This window comes from Lagenorhynchus albirostris, chromosome 8 (genome assembly GCF_949774975.1).
Source record: "Lagenorhynchus albirostris chromosome 8, mLagAlb1.1, whole genome shotgun sequence".
Taxonomy (NCBI): domain Eukaryota; kingdom Metazoa; phylum Chordata; class Mammalia; order Artiodactyla; family Delphinidae; genus Lagenorhynchus; species Lagenorhynchus albirostris.
The window spans coordinates 53,767,752-53,791,605 of record NC_083102.1 but is presented as its reverse complement, the minus strand read 5'-3'; the positions used below and the strand labels follow the sequence as shown (position 1 = coordinate 53,791,605).

At 35.0% G+C, this 23,854-nt stretch overlaps 1 protein-coding gene across 1 annotated transcript in view; it reads right to left on the bottom strand.

Annotated features, from left to right (window-relative positions):
- The window catches only part of CFAP69 (cilia and flagella associated protein 69), a 68,465-nt gene that overhangs the window by 19,523 nt on the left and 25,088 nt on the right, over positions 1 to 23,854 (bottom strand). Inside the window, exons 6-15 of the mRNA XM_060156076.1 lie at positions 22,309 to 22,407; positions 18,774 to 18,923; positions 18,488 to 18,665; positions 16,664 to 16,787; positions 14,358 to 14,406; positions 14,140 to 14,261; positions 11,674 to 11,890; positions 8,928 to 9,092; positions 5,941 to 6,059; positions 4,041 to 4,159 (exon numbers count right to left, since the gene is read on the bottom strand). Of these exons, the coding sequence (XP_060012059.1) occupies positions 4,041 to 4,159; positions 5,941 to 6,059; positions 8,928 to 9,092; positions 11,674 to 11,890; positions 14,140 to 14,261; positions 14,358 to 14,406; positions 16,664 to 16,787; positions 18,488 to 18,665; positions 18,774 to 18,923; positions 22,309 to 22,407 (1,342 nt within the window). The remainder of the gene's footprint in view (positions 1 to 4,040; positions 4,160 to 5,940; positions 6,060 to 8,927; positions 9,093 to 11,673; positions 11,891 to 14,139; positions 14,262 to 14,357; positions 14,407 to 16,663; positions 16,788 to 18,487; positions 18,666 to 18,773; positions 18,924 to 22,308; positions 22,408 to 23,854) is intronic.

The window sequence follows — 23,854 nt, the reverse complement described above, 5'->3', positions numbered from 1 at the left end:
TCTACACTTTTGACTATTTTAGATGCTTTTTTTTTTTTTTTTTTTTGGCGGTACGCGGGCCTCTCACTGTTGTGGCCTCTCCTGTTGCAGAGCACAGGCTCCGGACGCGCAGGCTCAGTGGCCATGGCTCACGGGCCCAGCTGCTCCGTGGCATGTGGGATCTTCCCGGACGGGGCACGAACCCGTGTCCCCTGCATCAGCAGGCGGACTCTCAACCACTGCACCACCAAGGAAGCCCTTAGATGCCTTTTATAAGAGAAATTATGTATAAGAGATATCCTTCTGTGAATGACTTATTTCACTTAGCATAATGTCTTCTAGGTCCATCCATGTTCTTGCAAATGGTAGCATTTCCTTCTCTTTTAAAGCTGAGTAATATTCCATTGTATGCATATACCACATTTTCTTTATTCATTCATCTGTTGATGGACATTTGGGTGGTTTCTGTATCTTTGCTATTGTGAATAATGCTTCAGTGAACATAAGATCTCTTCAAGATCCTGATTTTAATTCTTCTGGATATATACCCAGAAATGAATTACTGGATCATATGGTAGTTCTAGCTTTCATTTTCTGAGGAACCTCCATACTGTTTTCCACAGTGGCTGTACCACTATGTCTTTCACCCCTTGGTTATGTTTAAGTATTTTATTCTTAGAAGTTGCAAATGTGATTATTTTCCTAATTTCCTTTTTTTGGAGTAGTTCATTATTGGTGTATAGAAATGCAACTGATTTTTATATGTTAATTTTGTATCCTACAAATTTACTGAATTCATTTATTAGTTCTAACAGTTTCTTGGTGGAGTCTTTAGTGTTTTTTACGTATAAGATCATGTCATCTGCAGAGATAATTTTACATTTTTCTTTCTGATTTGGATGCCTTTTATTTATTTATTTTTTCTTGCCTAACTGCTCTGGGTAGGACTTATAGTACTATATTGAGTAGAAGTGGTGAGAGTAGGCATCCTTGCCTTATACAGATCTTAGAGAAAAAGCTTTCAGCTTTTCACCATTCAGTGTGATATTAGCTGTGGCCTTTTCACATACAGCCTTTATTGTGTTGAGGTAAATTCCTTCTCCACCTAATTTATTGAGAGTTTTTATCATGAAAGGGTGTTGAATTCTGTCAAATGCTTTTTCTATATACATTGAGATAATTATGTGATTTTTGTCCTTTTGTGATATACCACATTAATGTGGTATATCACATTGACTAATATGCATATATAGAACTATTCTTGCTTTCCAGGGATAAATTCCACTTGGTCATGGTGTGTAATCCTTTTAATGTGCTGTTGAATTCAGTTTACTAATATTTTCTAGAGGATTTTTGCTTTCATGTTCATCAGGGATATTGGTCTGTAGTTTTTTCTGTTTTTTTTGGCCACACTGCATGGCTTGCAGGATCTTATTTCCCTGACCAGGGATCAAACCCAGGCCCATGGCAGTGAAAGTGCTAAGTCCTAACCCCTGGACTACCAAGGAACTCCCAATTCTTTTTTACGATGTCTTTGTCTGGCTTTGGTATTATGGTGATGCTGGCCTCATAAAATGAGTTCAGAAGTGTTCCCTATTCTCCTACCTTTCAGAATAATTCTTCTTAAAATTTTTGGTAGAAATCACATGTGAAGCTCTCTGGACGTGGGCTTTTTTGGCTGGGAGGTTCTTGATTACTGATTCAATCTCCTTATTGTTATTGATCTGTTCAGGCTTTTTATTTCCTCTTGATTCAGTGTCAGTACATTGTATATTTCTAGGAATTTATCCATTTCTTCTATGTTCTCCAATTTGTTGGCAGATGGTTTATAACGGTCCCTTATGATCTTTTTTATTTCTGTGTTATCTGTTGTGATGTCTTCTCTTTCATTTATATTTTTATTTCAGTCTTCTTTTTCTCTTTGTTTAGCTAAAGTTTTGTCAATTTTCAAAAAAGTTTTATCTCTTCAGAGAGGCAACTCTTGGTTTTGTTGAGTTTTTCTATTCTCTATTTCATTTATTTCTGCTGTAATTGTTATCATTTCCTTTGTTCTGATAACTTTGGGCTTGGTTTGTTCTGTTTTATAGTTCATTAAGGTGTAAAGTTAGAATGTTTGACTCTTTTTAAACATAGGGATTTTTCACTATAAACTTCCCTCTTAGTGCTGCTTTTGCTGTATCACGTAAGTTTAGGTATGCTGTGTTTTCATTTTAGTTTTTCTTGAGAAATTTTCTAATTTCCCTTTTATTTTTGTCTTTGACCCAATGGTTGTTCAAGACTGTGTTGTTTGATTTCCATGCATTTGTGAGTTTTTCTGGTTTCCTTTTGTTATTGATTTCTAGTTGTATTCAGTTGTGGTCAGAAAGGAATGATTTCAGTCTTCTTAAATTTCTCAAGACTTGTTTTATGACCTTACATGTGATTTACCCTAGAGAATGCTCCATTTGTGTTTATAAAAAAAAAAGAAAAAAAACTCTGTGTCTCCTCTGAAAACTACTCTAAATACTTCACTTAGGGCCACCAAATGTGTAGGTTTTTCCTATACAAACCAATTCTTCAATTCTCAGTGGACATTAACTGGGTGTCCTAACAATTCAGTTCAATTCAGAAACTATCTACCTAGGTTAGCATCAGATCTCACAGGTTAAGGGTTCAGTCCCACAAGACTGTGCTTTCCTTCCCAAACCTTAAATTCCGGTCCAGTTTGTCACCTGTGCTTCTGATAAAACAGCTATAGAGTAGCTCACAGATCTCAGGAAAATAGTTTACTTACTAGATTACTAGTTTATTATAAAATGATCCAACTTGGGAACAGCCTGATGGAGGAGATGATCAGGGCAAGGTATATGGGGAAGGGGCATGGAGCTTCCATGACCTCTCTCAGCACCTCCAAGTGTTCACCAACCTGGAAGCTCTCTCAATCTCATAGTTTAGGATTTTTATGGAGGCTTCATTATGTAGGTGTAATTGATGAAATCAGTGGCCATTGATGGTTAAACTCAATTTTCAGCCTCTCTCCCCTCCCTGGAGGTTGAGGGTGGAGCTGAAAGTTACAACCCTTTAATTAACCATATAGTTAGTTCCCCTGGCAACCAGGCTCCCATCCTGTGGTTATCTAGGGGCTTTCCAAAAATCACCTCATTAACAAACTCAGATGTAGTTGAAAGGGGCTTGTTATGAATAACAAAAGATACTACTTTCATCTTTATTACTCTGAAACTATTATAGGAACTGAGGATAAAAGAGCAAATATTGTAACAAAAGATGTTCCCATTGTTCTTATTAATTAAGAAATTATAAGAATTTTAGGAGCTCTGTACTAGAAATGGACCAAATACATATTTTAAAATTATAAATCACAATATCACAGTGATTAAAAAAATGTGTTTTCTGCTGTTATTGGTAGAATGTTCTACATACATCTGTTAGGCCCATTTGGTCTATAGTCATGAGGGTTTTTTTTGGTTTGTTTTTAAACTAATGTGTTGTAGTGTGGCTCTCATGAATTCTACCCAAATAGAAGAAATGTGTTAAGTGTTAATGATATAGGAAACTCAACTAATTTTCCCAAAGGCAAAATTTCATAAATTAATGTTAAGAAAAGTAGTATATATATATATATATATATATATATATATATATATATATATATTTGCCCTTTGGAATGCTAAAATGTTTGGGAAACAATATTGATTAGGAAATACCTAATCAACTGGTTTTCCACTTTTTAAGATAAGATGAGTGAGGAATTCAGCAGTCTTCAAGAATAAGAATAGTGTATGAGTAATAGTAGATGCTTGTGTTTTCCCAGGCCAGGGCAAAATGGAACACATTCAAATCACAAAAAACAAGGATTTAAGTTTAGATACAAGAATGGTTTTATATTTGAGTGATGGACAAGACTACTTTCCAAAGGATAGTGTCATTTCTGGACTACTGAAAAGAAAAAGGCTTATCTTTCTGCTGTAGTTTTGAGGGAAGAAAATTGGCATACATAGCTACCAAAAGAGGTAATTTTCTTTTACTGTGATTCTATCTAACATGGGTACAGTAATACTCACCAAATGCTGTCCAATGTACTAAAAAGAAGTACATTATAGCCTAATCCACTCTGTAACTTCTTGGGGTCTGTTTTCATTACATGAAGAATTATATCCACTCCTTCAGTTCCAAAAATTTCCTAAGAGATTTATTTAAAAGTATTTCTTGAAATAAATAAATAATCCTTTCCTTTCCCATTTCATCCTGTCCCCTAAAAGTTTTTCTACCAGAAAAATACAACATTTTTAGGAAAATAGTACTGTAATACAATTTTTCTTTTTAAAATTTGTACTCACTTGTTCTCAGGAATTTAAGACAAATTGCTGTAAAGCTAGTCATTTTAGAGAGGATATCAATCAACATGCCAGCTTAATGCCCCTTTATATTTTTTCCCTTTCTCTTTCTTTAAAAAAAAGTAAACCATAAGACTTATCCCATGGTTTTCTTCCACATTGTAATGAATGTAATCTAACATCATGTCAGATGAGTACTAGATAGCAACAACTAATTTAAGGGGTTAAAATTCTATCATGGAAGATTTTCCAATGTTCCCAAGAGAGAAATAAATTTATAAATAGCAGTTAAAACCTTTAATAATTTATGTGATGCTTTCACCAATTAATATTTGTCTGTTACCAAGTACCTTTCCTATTGTCTTGTCGTTCAGTTCTGGTTCCCAGTAAGCAAGACTATGAGTATTTTCCAGAAGAACACAGGCGCAGGGTGATAGAATATAAGAAGTTCCACGAAAGCTTGGAGCTAAGTATGTGTTTACTGTTCTTTTTGCCTCTCCCTCAAATCACTCTATTGAAATCTTCATAATTCTTAATTTTTATCTTTCCAAATCTATGTCTTGCTATTTAAGTTATTAATCTCTGAGACTCAGAGTTTGCTATGGCATTAAAAAGATCAAAGGGAATTAAGCTCTTTTTCTAACTTTTAATTTTAGGTATGAACCGAATTCAAACCCTAAACATCATTTATAATGGTACAGCCTCTCTGGAAAACTATTTGCCAGTTTCTTCAAAACATACACCTACCTTATGATCCATTAGTTGCACTCCTAGGTATTTATCCAAAAGAAATGAAAGCATTATGTCCACAAAAAGACTAGTACAAGAATGTTAATTAAATTTTAAACATAGTAGTCCCAAATGGAATCAACCTAAGTGTTTATCAATAAGGGAATAGAGAAACAAATTTTGTTGTATTCATACAATACTATTCAGCAATAAAAAGGAATGAATTATTGATACATGCAACAACATGGATATATTTCAGAAATATGGTGCTGGCTGATAGAAACCAGAACTAATAGAGTAAATAATTATGTGATTCCATTCATATAAAGTTAAAAAATAGGCAAAACTAATTTATGGGAATAGAAATCAGAAAAGTGGTTGCCTGTAGGCAAGTGGGGGCATGGCTGCTAAGCGGCATGAAAGAATTTTACAGGGAGATAAAAATATTCTATATTTGGGGCTTCCCTGGTGGCGCAGTGGTTGAGAGTCCGCCTGCCGATGCAGGGGACACAGGTTCGTGCCCCAGTCCAGGAAGATCCCACATGCTGCAGAGCAGCTAGGCCCATAAGCCATGGCCCCTGAGCCTGTGCGTCTGGAGCCTGTGCTCCACAACGGGAGAGGCCACAACAGTGAGAGGCCCGCATACCGAAAAAAAAAAAAAATTCTATATTTTAATTGTGATATTGGTTAAATGGATGTATATATTTGTCAAAACCTATCAAACTATATACTTAAGATCTATATACTTTACTGTATGTAATTATACTCTTAAAAAAGAATATTAAATCTTCATAAGATTAAAAAAACACCAACATTTATGGACATTTACTAAGAAAAAGTTCATAGTGTCATGTGATTGAGAGATCTGAACAAAACTTTGATTCACAGGCATACATACCTTCCTAGGAATATGATGTTCACAAAGACCAGATAAAATAAGTAAAATATCAGATTCAATTTCCAAAAGAATGGCCTCTTCCTTATCATTATACTTGCTTATTATATTTTTAAAGATTCCTGATTGAAAAAAGTTAAAGAATGTAAAGTTATTGAACATTGTATTTTTATTTTGATCAATTACTGTTCTGAAATTCTTTCTTATAAAATTTCAACTAGAAAAATTACTTTTAAAAGGGCTATTTTCATTGTATGTTTTCCTAGAAGCTGTAGACAGAAGATGATAAATGGATTCGTTGGGCTCTCAATACAATCAGTAGCCCCATATATATAGAATTTCTAGTACATAATTAATGGCGTGTCATTAAAAGAAGCCCTTAACAACCTGATACTTCACCAAGCAAACAAAACTGTTTGAAAATATGCAGTTTCATGAGGCAAAGATGTGTGCCTTTGCAAATATATGACCAAAATGCCTGATCATAGCTTGCCTCATCTCTTCTTGTCCTTGTGGTTAACAGGGTCAATCTTAAGCAAAGGTGGAAGACATCCCTAAGTACGTTTTCTATTCCTGTTACTTCTTTCTGCATTGTCTCCTTATGTCCACTCGAAGGCATCTTCAACAACTTAGGTAGCAATATTCCCATGTTCTTTAAAAGCTCTTCTTCCAATCAAAATTTTAAAAGACTTGAAAATAGCCACTTACACTGATGGAATGTCATTCACAATAAAATTTTGCCTCAAAAAAGGACTTTTCCTTTAAGCTTTGTATAAGGAACAAAAGTCATTTTTCCTCAGTTACTAAGGGATCACTGGCATTAGCAGGAAGGTGTGGAGCTATATTTCAAAGTAAAAGGACCATGGAAATCACAGCCTATTTCCACTGTTGGCTCTGAATTCTTGGTCCTGTTAGGATGAATTACAGCAGGTGAAGGATCAGAGGCTAGGAAGGCTAGGTGAGCATGCTGGAGGCCAGGGCAGAGGCATGCCATGGACAGAGGGCCTATGGTCCCTTATTAGGACACCTTCTAGGAATCCAACCTGGCTGGCCTTGCATCTGCTTCTCCTTTCTAGATTATCTCCTCTTCTTCCTACCTGTGTACAGGGATGTCACTTTCCCTGTTGTCTGTAATAAATGTTATGTTAATACTGAATTATTTTCTTAATATTTTGGTATCCTTTAACTCCCTACATTTACCTTCTCCTTGCTCTATTCTAACCATTGGATATATTTTTCAGATTTCCTCTTTCTAAAATAGCATTGCACATATAAATTCCCTAATCCAAACCACTAATAGCTCCCCATGCTTAAAGAGAATGAAGTTCAAACTCTATTATGGTATGCCATTCAAAACTCTTTCTAGCTTGGCCTCTGACTAGACAATTAACTTTATCTCATATTATTTGTCTTCATAAAACTTTGACTCCACTTAAGCTAGCTCTGAACACATCATCATGTATATTTTGGCTTCATGTCTCTGTTTATGCTGTCCCCTTGCTTGAAAGACCATCTCTCTCTCTCTCTCTCTCTCTCTCTCTCTCTCTCTCTCTCTCTTTCTCTCTTTCCTCTTGAAACCAGCCTTACCCTCACACCCTAACTCATAAAGATTCTTGTTAAGATTGCCCAGCATTGAAAACTACCCTGTGGCATTTACTCGCTGTATTACTCACTAGGTGCCTTACTAACAGTGCAGGGTAATGCATGCTATCTTTCTATGGCATACATCTTTCCTTTTGTTTTCATTAAGGCAAGGTCCTGAGAGTTCTGTTCTATACATGTTTATGACACCAGTGCCTACACAACAGGTGTATAAACATTTACATTTACAGTGCAATTACTATTTGTTGAGCTTATTTCTACTATAGAGCCTCTGTTAGACTCTGTAAGAGAAGGTTCCTGCCCCTAGGAACTCACATAATAAAGATCAGCTTCTTTCAAGTTAAAGGGAAAGGTCCTGAGAAGAAAAGAACCCTTGCTATTTGCTTTCCCTTCCCCACTTGCTACCCAGGTAAGATTAAGACTTCTTCTTGGATATATGGAAAACTGTATTCATCCATTTAGGCTGGGGCCTTCACACTGAGTTCTGTATCATGAAATGTGCACAGAAGTGATAAAATCTACTTTCAGGTTTGGTCATCCCCCCGTAAACTCATCAAGAAAGTGAATGTTTTTGCCTAGCCCCCTTTTCAGTATCCTCATTTTGCTTACTAGTATTATTATTAGAGGGCACCACCCCAATCCACTAATGATGGAAGAGCAGGCACTGAACAGGTAGAAGAGTTTTTGAGTAAGCATTTGTGATTAATTGACATCCAGCAAATGATATCACCTTCTCATAAGGCAGTCACTGAACATGGATATGACAAATATAGCTCTTACTTCTCAAAGTCAGGAAAGATTAGGGCCAGAGAACTATTTATTTTTTAAATAACAAAAGGTAGAAAGCTTTTGCTTAGGGGTTCTGAATTTTACACTGAGCTCGCATGTATGTATGTTGGAGATAAAGTGACTTAGCACAGTCAACTCTTTAAGCTGAAAATTAAGGATATCCTGATATTTCACATCAGAAAACCTATGTACATTTCTGTATACACCAGTGTACCAGTGTTCTGGTAATGTCAAATGCACTGGAAAATGTAATGTTATCCTCTTTTAAAATGACTCCAAAAGGCCTGGCCAAAAAGTGGTGATCTTACTCCTAGAAGAGTGAAATATAACACTAGCCCATTAAAAAAAAAAAAAGATAAAGATAATCCTAAATGAAACAGTATCTGAATTAAGTAAACAAATGTTTAAAGGATAAGTGATCATGATGTTTCAGTAAAGACAAACTAATTTATAGCAACAGTATGAAACAAAAATCAAGAAAATATTCAGGAGTTTGTCAGATATAGGACAAAATAAATGTGTAGAAAAACATTTCAAACAAAAGTTCTAATTTATAAACATTCTACTTTCATCAGGACACAAACATGTTACGTTTTTACCTATCAGTTGCTGAATTGCTCTCTTTTCACAAAGATCCTTGTGTATGGTCTCATGCTCAAGGTAGACCATGGCTCTCAAGAGTCTTAAACTGTAACGCATCTGGGCAAACTTGTTTCCACGGCCACCTGTACCATGAAAACTGTTCCCATGACTAAAGAAGGAATCTGTAGAGAAATATTAATAGTTACTTTACATCAAGAAATTTAGATTAGACATCTTTTATATCTATATAAGTTTAAAGAGATGTTAAAATTTTGTCATACTTTAGGGGTTTTTTTTAGAGATGTAAATATGATTCCATCCCCCTCCTCTTTCTATTTCCAGTACAGAAATATGTTTTTAAATTTTACTCAAATGTATCATTATTGTATGTATCTTCTGTAAGTTGTTTCTGTTACTCAATGTTGTTTTTTGTTTTTTTTTTTTTTTTCTGTACGCGGGCCTCTCACTGTTGTGGCCTCTCCCGCTACGGAGCACAGGCTCCGGACGCGCAGGCTCAGCGGCCATGGCTCACGGGCCTAGCCGCTCTGCGGCATGTGGGATCTTCCTGGACCAGGGCACAAACCCGTGTCTCCTGTATCGGCAGGCGGACTCTCAACCACTGCGCCACCAGGGAAGCCCTCAACGTTGTATTTTTAAAATTATTCACATTGTTACAAGTAGATCTAGGTCACTCAGTTTTAACTGCTTTCTACATCCAGTTTATAAATAAGTTTATCCATTCACTAGTACAAATTGCTACAATGAACATTCTAGTTCATGTCCTCTTGTTCCCACTGAGAAGTGTTTCGCCTGTGACACCAGAATCATATACCCACATGGAATTTTATTAAAGTTGCCAAATTGTTCCCCAAAGTGGTTATATGGATACAATGTATAAGAAATAGATTTTTTCCCAATCTATTAAATGTGAAATGGTAGTTCATTGTTATCTTAATTTGCAGAGTGATTACATTTCTCTGATTACCAGTGGGGTTGAGTGTCTTTTAATTTTTTTTGAAAATTTGAAATTTTCTCCAAAAATTTTGAAGAATTTTCTTGGCAATCTCTATTGTTTGCCTACTTCTCTACTGAGTTATTTTCTTTTTGATATGGAGGAGTTCTTTATGAACCTGAATTCTAATCATTTATCAGTCAGAGTGGTGAGTAAATGTCTTCCCTCAATTTATAGATTATCTTATTCAGATTTTGTAATACAGATATTTCTGTTTTACAGTACTTAATACATTTAATAATCTTTAATAATCTTTTTTATAGTTAAGCTCTTCTGTATTTAAAAAGTCTGTTTCTACCCTGTTATCATAAAGATAATTTCCCATGTTTTCTTCTAAGATTTTTACAGTTTAACTTTTTGCATTTAGGGCTTTAATTCATTTTGCAATTGACTTTTTTAAACAAGTTGAAAGGATCTAATTTTTATTTTTTCACACGGAGGGCCAACTGCCCGAGAACCAACCTTCTCTCATTGGTTGGCAGTATCATCTCTGATGATGCCAACCTGCCATATATTCCATTCCACTGGTCTATGCCTGGTCAAGTACCATACAATTTTAATTACTATAGCTTTATGGTCAGTCTTGATAAATAACAAGGCAAGTTCTCTTTCTTCGTTATAATATGTTTTCTTTGAAAGGTTCTTTTAGAAGTAGCTTTTTGTTTAATGCTAAAAAAAAAAAGTTCAAAATACTGTTCTCAGTAGTATGTATAGGTTTAGAAATGTGGATTCTGGAGCTAGACTGCCTGCATTAAATCACTTACTATGTGGCAAGGAACAAGTTATTTAACTTCTCTGAATTCTACCCACTGACCAACAGGGCTAATAATAGAACCTATAACTCCTAGATTTGTTGTGAGGCCTAAATGGTTTAATACTGCTGAGGGGGTTAAGGCCTATCACACAGTAGGTACTCAATAACTGTTAGCTATCAGACTTCTTCTTGTTAGGCAGCATTTCCTTTTTTTTGCCTTATAGACTTCTGTAAACATAAATAATATAAAGGAGAGACAGGAAAATTGTTTTATTTAATGCACAGTAATTTAACATGACTAAATTTAGTAACTCAGCATATTAAAAACTAGAGAATAAAAATAAGCTATAATTTTTTCTTCCTCATGGATGAGTGCTATTCTTGACCTAATGAAAATGTACCATACAAAATTATTTCCAGAGCAAAGTTACTACCAGAGAAGAATACAGTATCTTACTTACAATTTTTTTTTTAAAAAAGAATGTATTTCTTATTTCCCTTCTAAGAATTATGAGAATTGAAATGAAATATTCATACAAATTGGGGCTCTGCTAACTTGGCAGACTACATGTGGCTAGAGATCTAGATCTGAAGCTCCATGAAGGTATGGACTTCATTTATTTTGAACATAAATGTTTCGTTAGTAGCTAAAACAATATATGGTTACTAGTAGGCATTCAATAAATATTTGTTGAATGATTAATTAAAATATTACAGGACAGTATAATTATTGGATGGGCCTAATATAAAAATTTAAATCAGTTTATATGAATGATTAATTTTACTGAAAGGTATGCATCAACTATGCTAACATTTACTAATGTCTGACTATAAATGAAATCTCAGGCTTTTTTCCTTAAAACACCATTTAAACACATTAAGATCACAGAAGGCCAGATCTACTAGTTCTCCTTTTAATTGTATTTCTTTTTCTACACCGCCATTCAGTTGAAATATGTAGATTAGAATTTTGACAGGAATCTGAAAGGCCACTTACCTTCACTGTCACACCATTCTAAAAATGCAAGGACGTGAGCATTTCCCTGATACAACATGTACTCGTCTATTAAAAAAGGAGCCACTGATGACAAAGTGGCAATTGCGTGCAGTTGTAATTCTTCATACTGTGCTGCAGACCATTCAACTATTTTGTGTTTCTCAGGCTTTTTAACATAGGTAAACAAAGCCAAAATAACTTTACCATCAATTAATAGCTATGAGAAAGGGCAAAAAGTACTATGTTAGAAACATAATTAAAACAATTTTATTTAATATAAGAAAATTTAATAAAATATTTCCAATTTGATGTGTTATTGATGATCATTTCAAAATACTTTCTTCCTAAAGATTCCAAGCTATGTTAAGTACCAGAAATTAAAAAAACCCAAAACCAAACTCACTAATAACAACAGTTCACTATGATCCCCCTTTCTGGGATATACACTCTATGGCTGACAATAATATAAAATAAGTATTAGTTTTTTTAATCTATGCTGCTTATATATGCAGTTTACCTCCCGCTTACGATAAAACCACAGGAGTCGAAAATTTAGAGCAAATAAACTGGTGGTTATTTCTGTCTTCCTTACTTTTGTTTCTTAAAGGAAACATTTCAGAGACTCAATTGTATATATACTTTAAGAAGTCAATTTTGTCTGAAGTTATGATAATAGACTATGGCTATTTTTAAGCATAGGCAACAGAACTTATACAAATACTCTATCCAGTGAATACCAGTCAGGTCACAAGCCATAGTTAATTACACGCCAAGAATTTTAAAACTGTACTGAATCCATGATGTCAATAAAAATAAAACAAAAATGCAAAGCTATTATAATATGACAATCAAGTTAATATTATAGCTGATTCTGATTGATATATATTTTATGGTTCACAAGATAGTAACACACCATGTGCTATATTCTATTCAATTTTCTTTTCATCTGGCATTATTCTACAAAGATTTTTTCACAATAAATCTATGAATTTTTCTAAATTTTCTACTATTCCACATGGAAAGAGCACAAGATTTAGAACTGAGAAAACAAGAATAACAATTAGTTCTAGCACTGCTGTAAGTAGTAAGTGGATAATTTTTTTGAAATACTCTGTGAACTGCATATAACAGTACACGTATTCATTATCACTACCATTACTGAGCCACAAACACAAACATATGACAGAAAAAAAATTAGTTGATTCCATTGCTCACATAGTGCTTTAAGAAGCTTATCAGTCTTTGTGCCATTCGACTTTGTTGTCAAATAAAATTGGTTTATAAACTATAGTGTAAATGTTCTTATCTTTGTATCTGTCATTTTAATAGTTATATAGTACGCCACTATAATAATAAACCATATTCTATTGAATGATTTTCTATATTGCATTTCAGAAAATACATTTAGCTTCTATGGAGTGTACATTTTTGATATGAATAATAAAGTTATAACTGTAAAGACAGTTTTTTTCTGAGCATTTTTTAGTATATGCTTCAAAGTGGCATTACCAAAAAAAATTGTTTTTAGCTCTTTTAATCCTCATAATAATTCCATGAGATAGGTGTTTTCCCCACTTTGAAGTTGAGATAACTGGAATTTAGAGACTCTAAACTATGTATTCAAGATCCCATTGCTAGAAAGTGACAGCACTGGATTCCACCTGACTAAAGCCTTAACCACCATATTATACCACATTTATATTATCACTAATGAAACTGATAGAATGAATCCTCCCTTGGAACTTGAAAGAGTTTTAAGACTAAAATGAAATTTCAATTAATGCAGTAATAACTAAACTAATGGAATTGTTAGTAAGTAGTATATTTGTTTCTGTTGCTTTATAGTTTAAAAAGCCTTTATCTCAGTCTCACAACAGAAGGAGGAACTGAGCCTCAGAAAGTTTAGGTGACTTTGCCAAGGCCATACAGCTAGTAGGCAATAAGACAGAAGTAAAATTCATTTCCAGTGCTCTTCAAATTACACCATGCTTTATGTAGGATATAAAGTATTAAGATAATTCATGAGTAATAAAAATATGTACATAAGGAGGTTAGATTTGTGTGGAGAAAAAGCAGGTTCATACAGTTTGAGATGGGCAGCATAGAGATGAGCAATTTCCTCCAGCATTAAAATCATCCCTCATTACTATGGTCAAAGATAGACTATTAGGCTGGGTGGGCCTATATGGATTTTCTTTCAGTTTATGTTCTCTTATTCAGGAGCTCTAAATATATAAATAAATCTCCACGGTTTTCCTGCTTTTCCTTGGTTTATGTGGTTTAAATTTAGGTAAATTCACTGTTCATTAATAGATAAGAATTTTGAAAAAGTGAAATTCCAGTGAATACGAGTTTGTTACCTTCTATGGTAAATATATGGGCTGATGAAAGATTTGCAGCCGTGGCTTTTAAAAAGTTATACTACAAAGTGAGATAATTTTAATTTTTATTTTGATTACTTTTTACCTGTATAGTAGATAAATCTTTACAAAAGGTCACAATTATATTGAATAGCAATTTCTTCAACTCAAAATCTTCATAGGAATTAGAAAACTTAAGACCTTTCACCAAAGGATTTTGGCTTTTAACTGTGAGAGGGGAAAAAAAAGGCAGAGTAAAATAAAAGCTGAAATGATGTATGACTCATTAAGATGATTATAAGTTGAAAGTTTTATGGTTTTTACCTTCATTAAATGTTGCAAATAATATCAAATCCCTGGTAAAGCCACACTCCTAATATAAATACACAAAATAAACAGAAGGATGAATTAATTATATGGAAATTAAGTTACAGATGCCCATATTTACTTAATATATAGGTATTTTTTTATCAGACTCTCCTTGTCATTCATCTGAGTTCATAAAGCACTAATAATAAGGGATGAAAGAAAGAAAATAAAAGCATATAGCCAGATAAACTTGTAATTTATTTAATATTAAACTTACTTCTGTAGGTTCTAAAAAATATATTACATTATTCTATGAATATTTTACAAGATACTGTTTAAAATTTGGTAAGAACCCAAAACGTACTGCTAGAAGTAACTTATGTAATTCATTATCTATACCTTCAAGGGACGAAAGAAGGGAAGAAAACAGTTATTTTCAACAGCTTTTCTTCTTAAACACCCCCTGGCTCCCCACCCTGACCCCAACCACTCTCAAATATGTCAAAGGTTTGGTCAAGAGACAACAAACAATTCCTACTTAACATGAAAAGCCCTGAAGAATGACCAGAAAACATTTCAGCGTGAGGGAACTCATTCCTGACAGAGATATCCTAGTTGGACTTCGGACATTAGGGAGAATTTATAGGGACAAACCTTGGGCTTTTGAGTTGGCAACTATATATTCCTACTACCTTAAGATCCATATGGTTTCTTTAAAATGAGAAGATGTTATTCCTATTGACTCACATTCATGGAATTCACCTGAATGTTTGCAAGGATGCTAATGAGAATTTATTGACTGACCAGGGGCTTCCACAGAAACATAGGCCCATCTACACATTACAACCTTGACTAGGAAGCTATGTAGGACGTTTTCCCCATTTGCACAGTATAAATTCCTTGACTGTTTGGTGTTTTAAAAAATTTTATTGAAATCTAGTTGATTTACAATGTTGTGTTAATTTCTGCTGTACAGCAAAGTGATTCAGTTATACATATATTCTTTTTCATATTCTTTTCCATTATGGTTTATCATAAGATACTGAATATAGTTCCCTGTGCTATACAGTAGGACCTTGCTGTTTATCCATCCTAGATATAATAGTTTGCATCTGCTCATCCCAAACTCCCAATCCTTCCCTCCCCCACGCCCTCGGCAACCACAAGTCTGTTCTCTATATCTGTGAGTCTGTTTCTGTTTCATAGGTATGTTCATTTGTGTTGTTTTTAGATTCCACATATAAGTGATATCATATGGTATTTGTCTTTCTCTGTGTGACTTAGTATGATAATCTCTAGGTCCATCCATGTTGCTGCAAATGGCATTATTTCATTCTTTTTATGGCTGAGTAGTATTCCATTGTATATATATACCACATCTTCTTTATCCATTCATCTGTTGATGTCTTGGCTATTGTAAATAGTGCTGCTATGAACACAGGGGTGCATGTATCTTTTCAAATTATAGCTTCGTCTGATATGTGCCCAGAAGTGGGATTGCTGGAGCATATGGCAACTCTATTTTTAGTTTTTTGAGGAACCTCCATACTGTTTTCCATAGTGGCTGCACCAATTTACATTCCCACCAACAGTGTAGGAGGGTTCCCTTTTCTCCACACCCCCTCCAGCATTTGTTTTTTGTAGACTTTTTTTTTTAATATTTATTTATTTTGGCTGCTCCGGGTCTTAATTGCAGCACGTGGGATCTTCACCAGGGCATGCTGGATCTTTAGTTGCGGCATGTGGGATCTTTTTAGTTGTGACATGCAGACCTCTTAGTTGTGGCATGCGAACTCTTCATCATGGCATGCATGCAGGATCTAGTTCCCCTACCCCCGACCAGGAATTGAACCTGGGCCCCCTGTATTGGAAGCACAGAGCCTTACCCACTGGACCACCAGGGAAGTCCCTGTTTTTCTGTAGACTTTTTAATGATGGCCATTCTGACCAGTGTGAGGTGGTACCTTACTGTAGTTTTGATTTGCATTTCTCTAATAATTAGCAATGAGGAGGATGTTTTCATGTGCCTGTTGGCCGTTTGTTTGTCTTCTTTGGAGAAATGTCTATTTAGGTCTTATGCCCAGCTGAGTAAATTATATTTGTGAGCAAATTATAATACATGAGGAGGATCTCAACCTTCCAAAGGGATGCAAAGAATAACTGGCAGAGTGCAAGTATACTGGTGACCATAATGACATTACAATATAACTTGGCATTACAACAAAGTACATAAATGTTACAACATAGTTCAGGACTCCCTCCTCCCCCCACATCCACCACTTCCACAATTAGAATTAAAATGCAATTTGATTCATACTTACAATCATTGGTGCTCCAGGATTTTGAGATATAATTGTTGTGATCACTAATATGTCATTTCTAAGCTGACGATCATAATGACTAAGACCTCTTGTAAACAGATTTTTAAATACTTTCTTCAAAGCCCTAAAAAGTGAAGTCATATCTTTAAAGCCATATTTCTATGGAAATACCACCTAAGTGTCTACCAACAAAATCTCCCTTTTTACATTTTACTACTCATTTCAAAATATTTCTAATCTTTTCTATACAAATCTGCCTCTAGTTCTCTGAGGGACTAGATAAGAATCCCTCAGTCCAATCTATACCTGGTGGTCAAAGTGACTGCTCTAAAATAAAGATTCAATCACGTCATTTTCCTTTTTAAAATTACTGATACTTAAAGGCTTTTCTTTGTTCTTAGGATAAAGTCCTACCTCCCTACCAAGGCTTATCAGGCCTTTCACGTTACAGTCCCTGCTAACATTGTTAGCTTCATCTCTCACTATTCTACCCTGTACTTTTTGCTCTCACTATATTGAATTTCTTTCAAATTTTTTGATTTTGCTAAATTCTTCTTTCACTTCTGTTCCCCTGTCTAGGATGCTCTCTGCATGCAGAACTCTTGTGTTGCTAAATCACATTTATCATTCAGATACCAGATTAGGGTTTATTAGGAAGTGCTGATTAACTCTCCAAGTCTGGGTCAGGTTCCCTGTACAATGGACATTTGTTGCTTTATCTTCTAGGAGCCACTTGCCCTTCTTGTGATAATAGTACCCTTATGTTTATTTAGGCATTCACTCTTTACCCACTTTTGGTCTTGCAAAGCTGCCTTCAACTAAAAGGAAGCGAGTTAGAGCATTCCTTCTTTCTGTCACTGTAACTCACTCTGAAATGGGCATATGGCCAACACCAGACCACTAAGGGTCAACAGGGACTCAATTATAAGGATTTTATTTGAGCTTTTGGAATAGCAAGTCTTATCTTCTGCTTGGTTTGGGGTTGTGATTATGTGAAGCTAGACCTCGTAGGTCTTACCATATGGATCTTGAGACTAAAGCCAACACAGTGGAAAATAGTACAGAGGGATGAAGAGGGCCCAAGTCCTGATATTTGCTGAGCCTTGAATACAGCTGCACATGAAACCAGTTTTATCCTTGACTTTGTAGTTACATGAGCCCATAAAATTTCCTATTCGGTTTATATCAGTTGGGTTGGGGGTTCAGTTGCTTGCAAACAAAACTGTCCTGATCCACCATCTTCAGGAGAACATGAAGGACCTTGCAGTAATCTCTTTCATAACATTTAGTATGCTCTCTTTTAGTTGCCTATTTACTTGTCTCTCTCTCTTAACATAATGCAAATGCTGTGAAAGCAGAGACCATTTCTGTATTGTTTTCAGTTGTATTTCCACAGCCTAGTACTGAACTTGGCACAGAGCAGACAATAATTATTTGATGAATATATGAATAAGTAACTCAAAGGCTCACTCATATTTTATTGCTAATGCTTACTGTAGTATCTGGAAGACAGTAAGTACTCAAAAATAGGTTTACTAAATGAACAAATGAAATAGTTCTTTTAAATATCTAATTTTACTTTATACATACTCAAGGACATAATTTAGTTTTGTTAACAAGCTACTTTAAAAGCCTTCCACATAGAAAAAAAAAAAGACTTGTTATTGTGCAGATGCATTTATACCATGGTACAAAAAAAATGTCCTGAAACATAGCCATTACATAAATCAAAAGCCTAACTGAACATAAATTAAAAAAAAAATTAGTTATGTCACTGGCTATCGTTTTAAGGTTAAAAATTCCTATCTAACCACATATACTTACAGCAAACATTCCAAGTTACTAAGCTGTTGTATGATTTCTTCTTTTGAAGATTTTTCCAATAAGTTCCAAAGTATTTCGGATGAACGAAATAGAAGCTGTCCAGAGGGATCTGGGTCATTGAGGTGAGCACAGATTCCACTGGCTGCTTGTGCTTTCACCATTAAAGTACAATTAACTTCTGAAAATAAATTTTAAAATTATTTATGCTGTACAGCCTTGACATTACTAGATAAAAACAAAAATAGTTGAGAATGAAGTGTTCAAATATGTACAATAATATACAAACCAGAAGCTGAGAGATGTTGTAGAGTTTTAAGTAACCAAAGTTTCTCAACAAGTTGATTTTCAAACAACACCAATGACTGGACCATTGTTTTTGCCAATCCTCCAACTTCAGCCATTTTAATCTTATATGATGAACCAGCCTGCTGGTAACCTAACAACAATTAGTGAATAAGTATGTACAGTTATTTCACATAGTAATCATCTACATTAAACAAAAGAATGAGTAAACATTAAACAACAGCAACACCAGAAACTTTTAAAAAGTGTATGGCATGTTAAAATGGTATAGCACAGGGATTGGCAAACTTCTATAAAAGGCCAGGTATCAGTATTTTAGGCTTTGTAGGTTATAAGATTTCTCTCTCAAATACTCAACTCTGCTACCATAGCATGAAAGCAGGCATAAACCATACAAAAATAAGTGGGCATGGCTGTGTTCCAATAAAAGTTTATTTACAGAGGGCCAATTTTGGCCTGGGGTCCATAGTTTGCTGATCCCTGGTGTAGCATTTGAAATAGGACTGCAGAGTTGGAGGCATATCTTAAATTCTAAAAAAGAACAATATTTCTTTTCTCTAGATATACCTTTCCATAAAGGAAAATGGCATGATTACAAATACTAAATGTTTTCACTATTCAAGTCAATACATTACTTTAGTGCTTTCAAGGGACCATAATTACGTAATTTGGTGATGAAATAAGAGGTGAAAATATAATGCTGTTCTGATAAATGCTAGTGAAAATGGTATCTTAGGGAAGTTTGATTCTTGGCGACATGTCTTATAATAATTTCCTTCTGCTGTAGCGCCTGTGAGAAACACCACCTCTCCTTTGATACAGCTGCACAGGTACCTGACCAGCTACACTCAACTAGAGAGATTAAATACACATCAGAGGGTACCTGCTCACGTGAGACGCAATTTTCTCTCTTAGTGATATACTTATCTACCTCCCTGACTTCTTGACTTTTGAGACCAACTAGATTCTTTAACTTTGCCATAGTTCTGAGATGTCTGTCAGTTTGTCTTGTCTTTCTGAATTTGATCTTTAGCCCTGGACAAGGCCCTGTCCACTCCTGTGATGGGTTCTCTATGGTAAGGCCCTAGCTACTCACTTTAGGCATTTAAAAAATATAAAGAGAAAACCACAAGTTGCAGAATTTCACCATCCAGAGAGAACAACCTTAACATTCTGGTATATTTCTTTTGTTTTTTTTGATCTATTAAGCAGCTACTATGTTACAGATTATTGTAAATCTGGTATATTTCTTACTGATATTTTTAATGTATGCATATAACTTTAACAATATACTATATGCAGAATTTTACATTCAACTGCAGCCACTAAAGATTTTATTGTAAGCCTTTTCTCATTCTATATTTTCCCAAATAGTAATTTTATTTGCATAATAGCCTGTCATATGCATGGACCAACCAAAATGTACTTTATACTTACTGTATCTTTATATATTGAGTTTACATTTCTACAGAAGGATATAGTAATATTAAGGCTCATGGACCTGATTCCTGTCTCCAGGGCTACGTCTCTTACTATTGCTCTACTGAGGACTTTTCAGCTGTGGTCCCAGCTATCCTGCCATGCCCATCACCTGAAACCAACTGTGTGACAGCTAGTGAGAGCATTGCCTAAGATTCCCAATTTTCAGAGCCTGGTCAAATTAAGATCAACCTCACTTCTCTGCACCTTAACTCCTCTGTCATATTTTATATATCATTTGTCTCCCTTTCTTTCTATTTTAAAAAGACTGTGTATATATTGCCTAGGTTAACCCTAAACTTGTGCTCTTAATTCCATCCTCTCATGCCTTCTTTGGGAATTCCACCCTCCAATTTTCCATGTACTAGCTTCTTATTCCTCTGCCTATAGGGGAAAACTTCATTTTTCCCTATCCTAAAAATTATAAATAATAACAAAACCAAATATCTTTGATTTTGCTACCAGTTGAATTGTTCTCCATCTTCCTTTTTTTTTCTTCTCCATCTGATTTTAATATATAAGTCTGCATTCACTGCCTCTGTTCTCACAATCCTCTCATTCTTTAGTCCTGTATCTGCCCTGACCACTTTATGGCAATAGATCTGCCAAAAATGAACTACAACTTTTCAGATATCACATCAGTTGGCGTTTTCATTCCTCAATTACAGAAGCCTCTACAGTATTTGACACTGAGACCACTACTTCCTTCATCAAACATTTCATTCACTGGCACACAAGACATGGCAGTCTTTAGCTTTTCCTCCTCCTCTCTGAACCTTCCTTCATTGCCAGTTTCTTTGGATTGCTTTTTGTTTTGTTTTGTTTTTCCCCAGATCTCAATATGGGCACTCTCCATGTTGCTGTTCTTGGTCCCTTGCTGCTTACATGCTTTATCTCCTGGAAAACTCAAGCACCCTGATGGTTTCAATTTTCATCTCTATTTGGGTGAATTTCAAACCTGTATTTCTGGTCTCTGCTTTTAGTATCCAATGTCTACTATCTACCAAACACCTTCTCCTGTTTATCTCAATAGCTCAAATCTGACAGTTAATAATTTCTTTACTCATTTCTCTACTTCATATGTCCTCCCATTTTTCCCTATTCATAAGTTAGCTTTCTTTTCTACCAGTCTTATTGCCACCCATTTAAAGGAACATATAAATTAAAAATGTATTTTATATCTTCTCTCCTTTCCTAGATTGATTATGAATTACAGAAACTATGAAGGTAGGAAGTATGTCCTAAGTAACATTATATCCTCTACATTGCAAGTGCCCTCTATCTTGATACCACCCATTTCAGTGTGACTCATTTTATCATTATATATTATGATCCCTTAGCTGTAACATGCAGAACTCTTTTTCCAAACATGGTAGAGAATGTTATTAGCATTAGGAATTTAACATCTAGTTGGGTGGGACAGAGATTATGAATAATTATAAATGTTAGAAAATAATAATATTATCAACAGTATTAAATAACATTAATAGTAATAATTATAATTAAACTAACTTGGGTATGACTTTAAAAATTCTGTTATATTTAGCATCAGAAAAATCTAAAGTTGAAAAAAATACATAAATTTTTTTGTTTAAAATGACTGAAGAGTTTGAGACTACCAAAAGAACTGTTTTGATGTGTTGCATTTATTTATTTTAAAATAATTAATTAATTAATTTTTATTTTTGGCTGGGTTGGGTCTTCACTGCACGCGGGCTTTCTCTAGTTGTGGTGAGCGGGGGCTACTCTTCGTTGCAGTGCGTGGGCTTCTCATTGTCCTGGCTTCTCTTGTTGCAGAGCATGAGCGCTAGAGCTCAGGCTCAGTAGTTGTGGCCTAGATCTGGGATCTTTCCAGATCAGGGCTCGAACCCATATCCCCTGTATTGGCAGGTGGATTCTTAACCCCTGCATCACCAGGAAAGCCCGATGTGTTGCATTTATGATCCCACTCTGTCTTTCCAAGTTCAAAGAGAAATGAGAAAGACTGTTCTATTTTATAAAGACATAAGTTATTACTGAAAGACTATTGAAAACTTTACCTGTAATATGCTGCTTTGGTGGTTTTGCATGATAAAAGTCAATAATACACTTACAAATTTGTATCCTCAATTCAGAACTTGGTATTATCATCAAGTCACCTGCCAGAAAGATAAACAAATGCTATTCAATAACAGTGCCGTAAGTTTATTTGCAGTTTTAAGCATACAGTGTTAGTAACATGATTAAAAATATCATCAGAGATTCAAACTGGATAATGTAATTTTATACACACACACACACACACACACACGTGCGTGCACATGCATGCACAAAACACCCTGAATATCTATCGTTGTAACACTTGGCCCCTCAATCAACTCAGTCTCTCCTTCCCAGGAAGAAAAGAATGGTAATTAGCAGCATAAATGCTAGAACTAGATTGTCTAAGATTAAATCCTGGCTCTGCCACTTACTACCTGTATAAACTTGTATCTTTTAGTTTTCTCATCTATAAAATGGTATAACAATAGTTACCACTTTAAAGATTGCTGTGAGAATTAAATGCGTTAGTATGAGAAAAGGGCTGAGACTTTTCCTCCCTAACTAGAGAGTCAGTAATCTGTTGCCTCTCATAATGCATCCTTTGCTTAGAGAAGTTCCAAGTGAGCTTTGCTCCCTCAGTTTATTGACAGACTGGAAGACAGTGAGTTTCTAGGCAGTCTTTGCCCTGCAGGTTTTATGTTCAGGTTATTGTGGTGGGGATGGAGGATAGGGAATATTCCTTTTCAGTCATATTTAAACTACTTCTGAATTGGCTTCAGTCTATATTTCAAACTGGATTGTATCTGCTCTGATGAAGTCCTACAAGTATGATCCCTAAGAGAATCTGAAAATGATCAGTAGGATTCTGGAAATGATCCAGAATGTCCTCTGGGAGCCTGAGGACAACTGGAGTCAGGAATATCAGCTTCAGGACTGAAGCAGATCTGCTTGGATTCTCTGAGGGAAAGAGATAATTAGGTGTGCCTTGAAGACTTGTGTTTTGCATTAGGCTTTGCATAATGTTTATCTCTGGGGGTAGCCAGTGGGTGGGGAAACAAGCAGACAGGAGGGAGCACGTAGGAAAGGCTCACCCTAGCTTGAGAAGAATCTATCAGCAAAAGCTAGCACTTAAAAAACCAGATAGGTTCAAAATTATTCTCTTAATTTTTTTGGACCCATCCTTTGAAGTTGAAAACTCACTATGTTTTGAAAAAAATTAGGCAACAGGAACAACAAAACTTTTCTAATAAAACTATCCAAACGTTCAAGTTTATGGGAAATTCTAAGGTTTCTCGTCTGCTTCACCACCCTTTTAGTTCCTGTAGGTTTAGATCATCTCTCATAGTTTCCTGTTTATAATCTCAGGGCAGAGTACCAACTTTTTCCTTCATATGTTTCCAGAATCCTGTTCTTAATTCAGAAATATCTATCATTTAGAAGAAAAAGTAATATAATTTACTAGTACATAGTAGAAACTGGAAGTTACTAAAAATGAATAGCCTTTGTTCAAAACTTTGTACTACAATTATTTTAGTTTAAACTCATGGTTCCAGCAATTAAAAA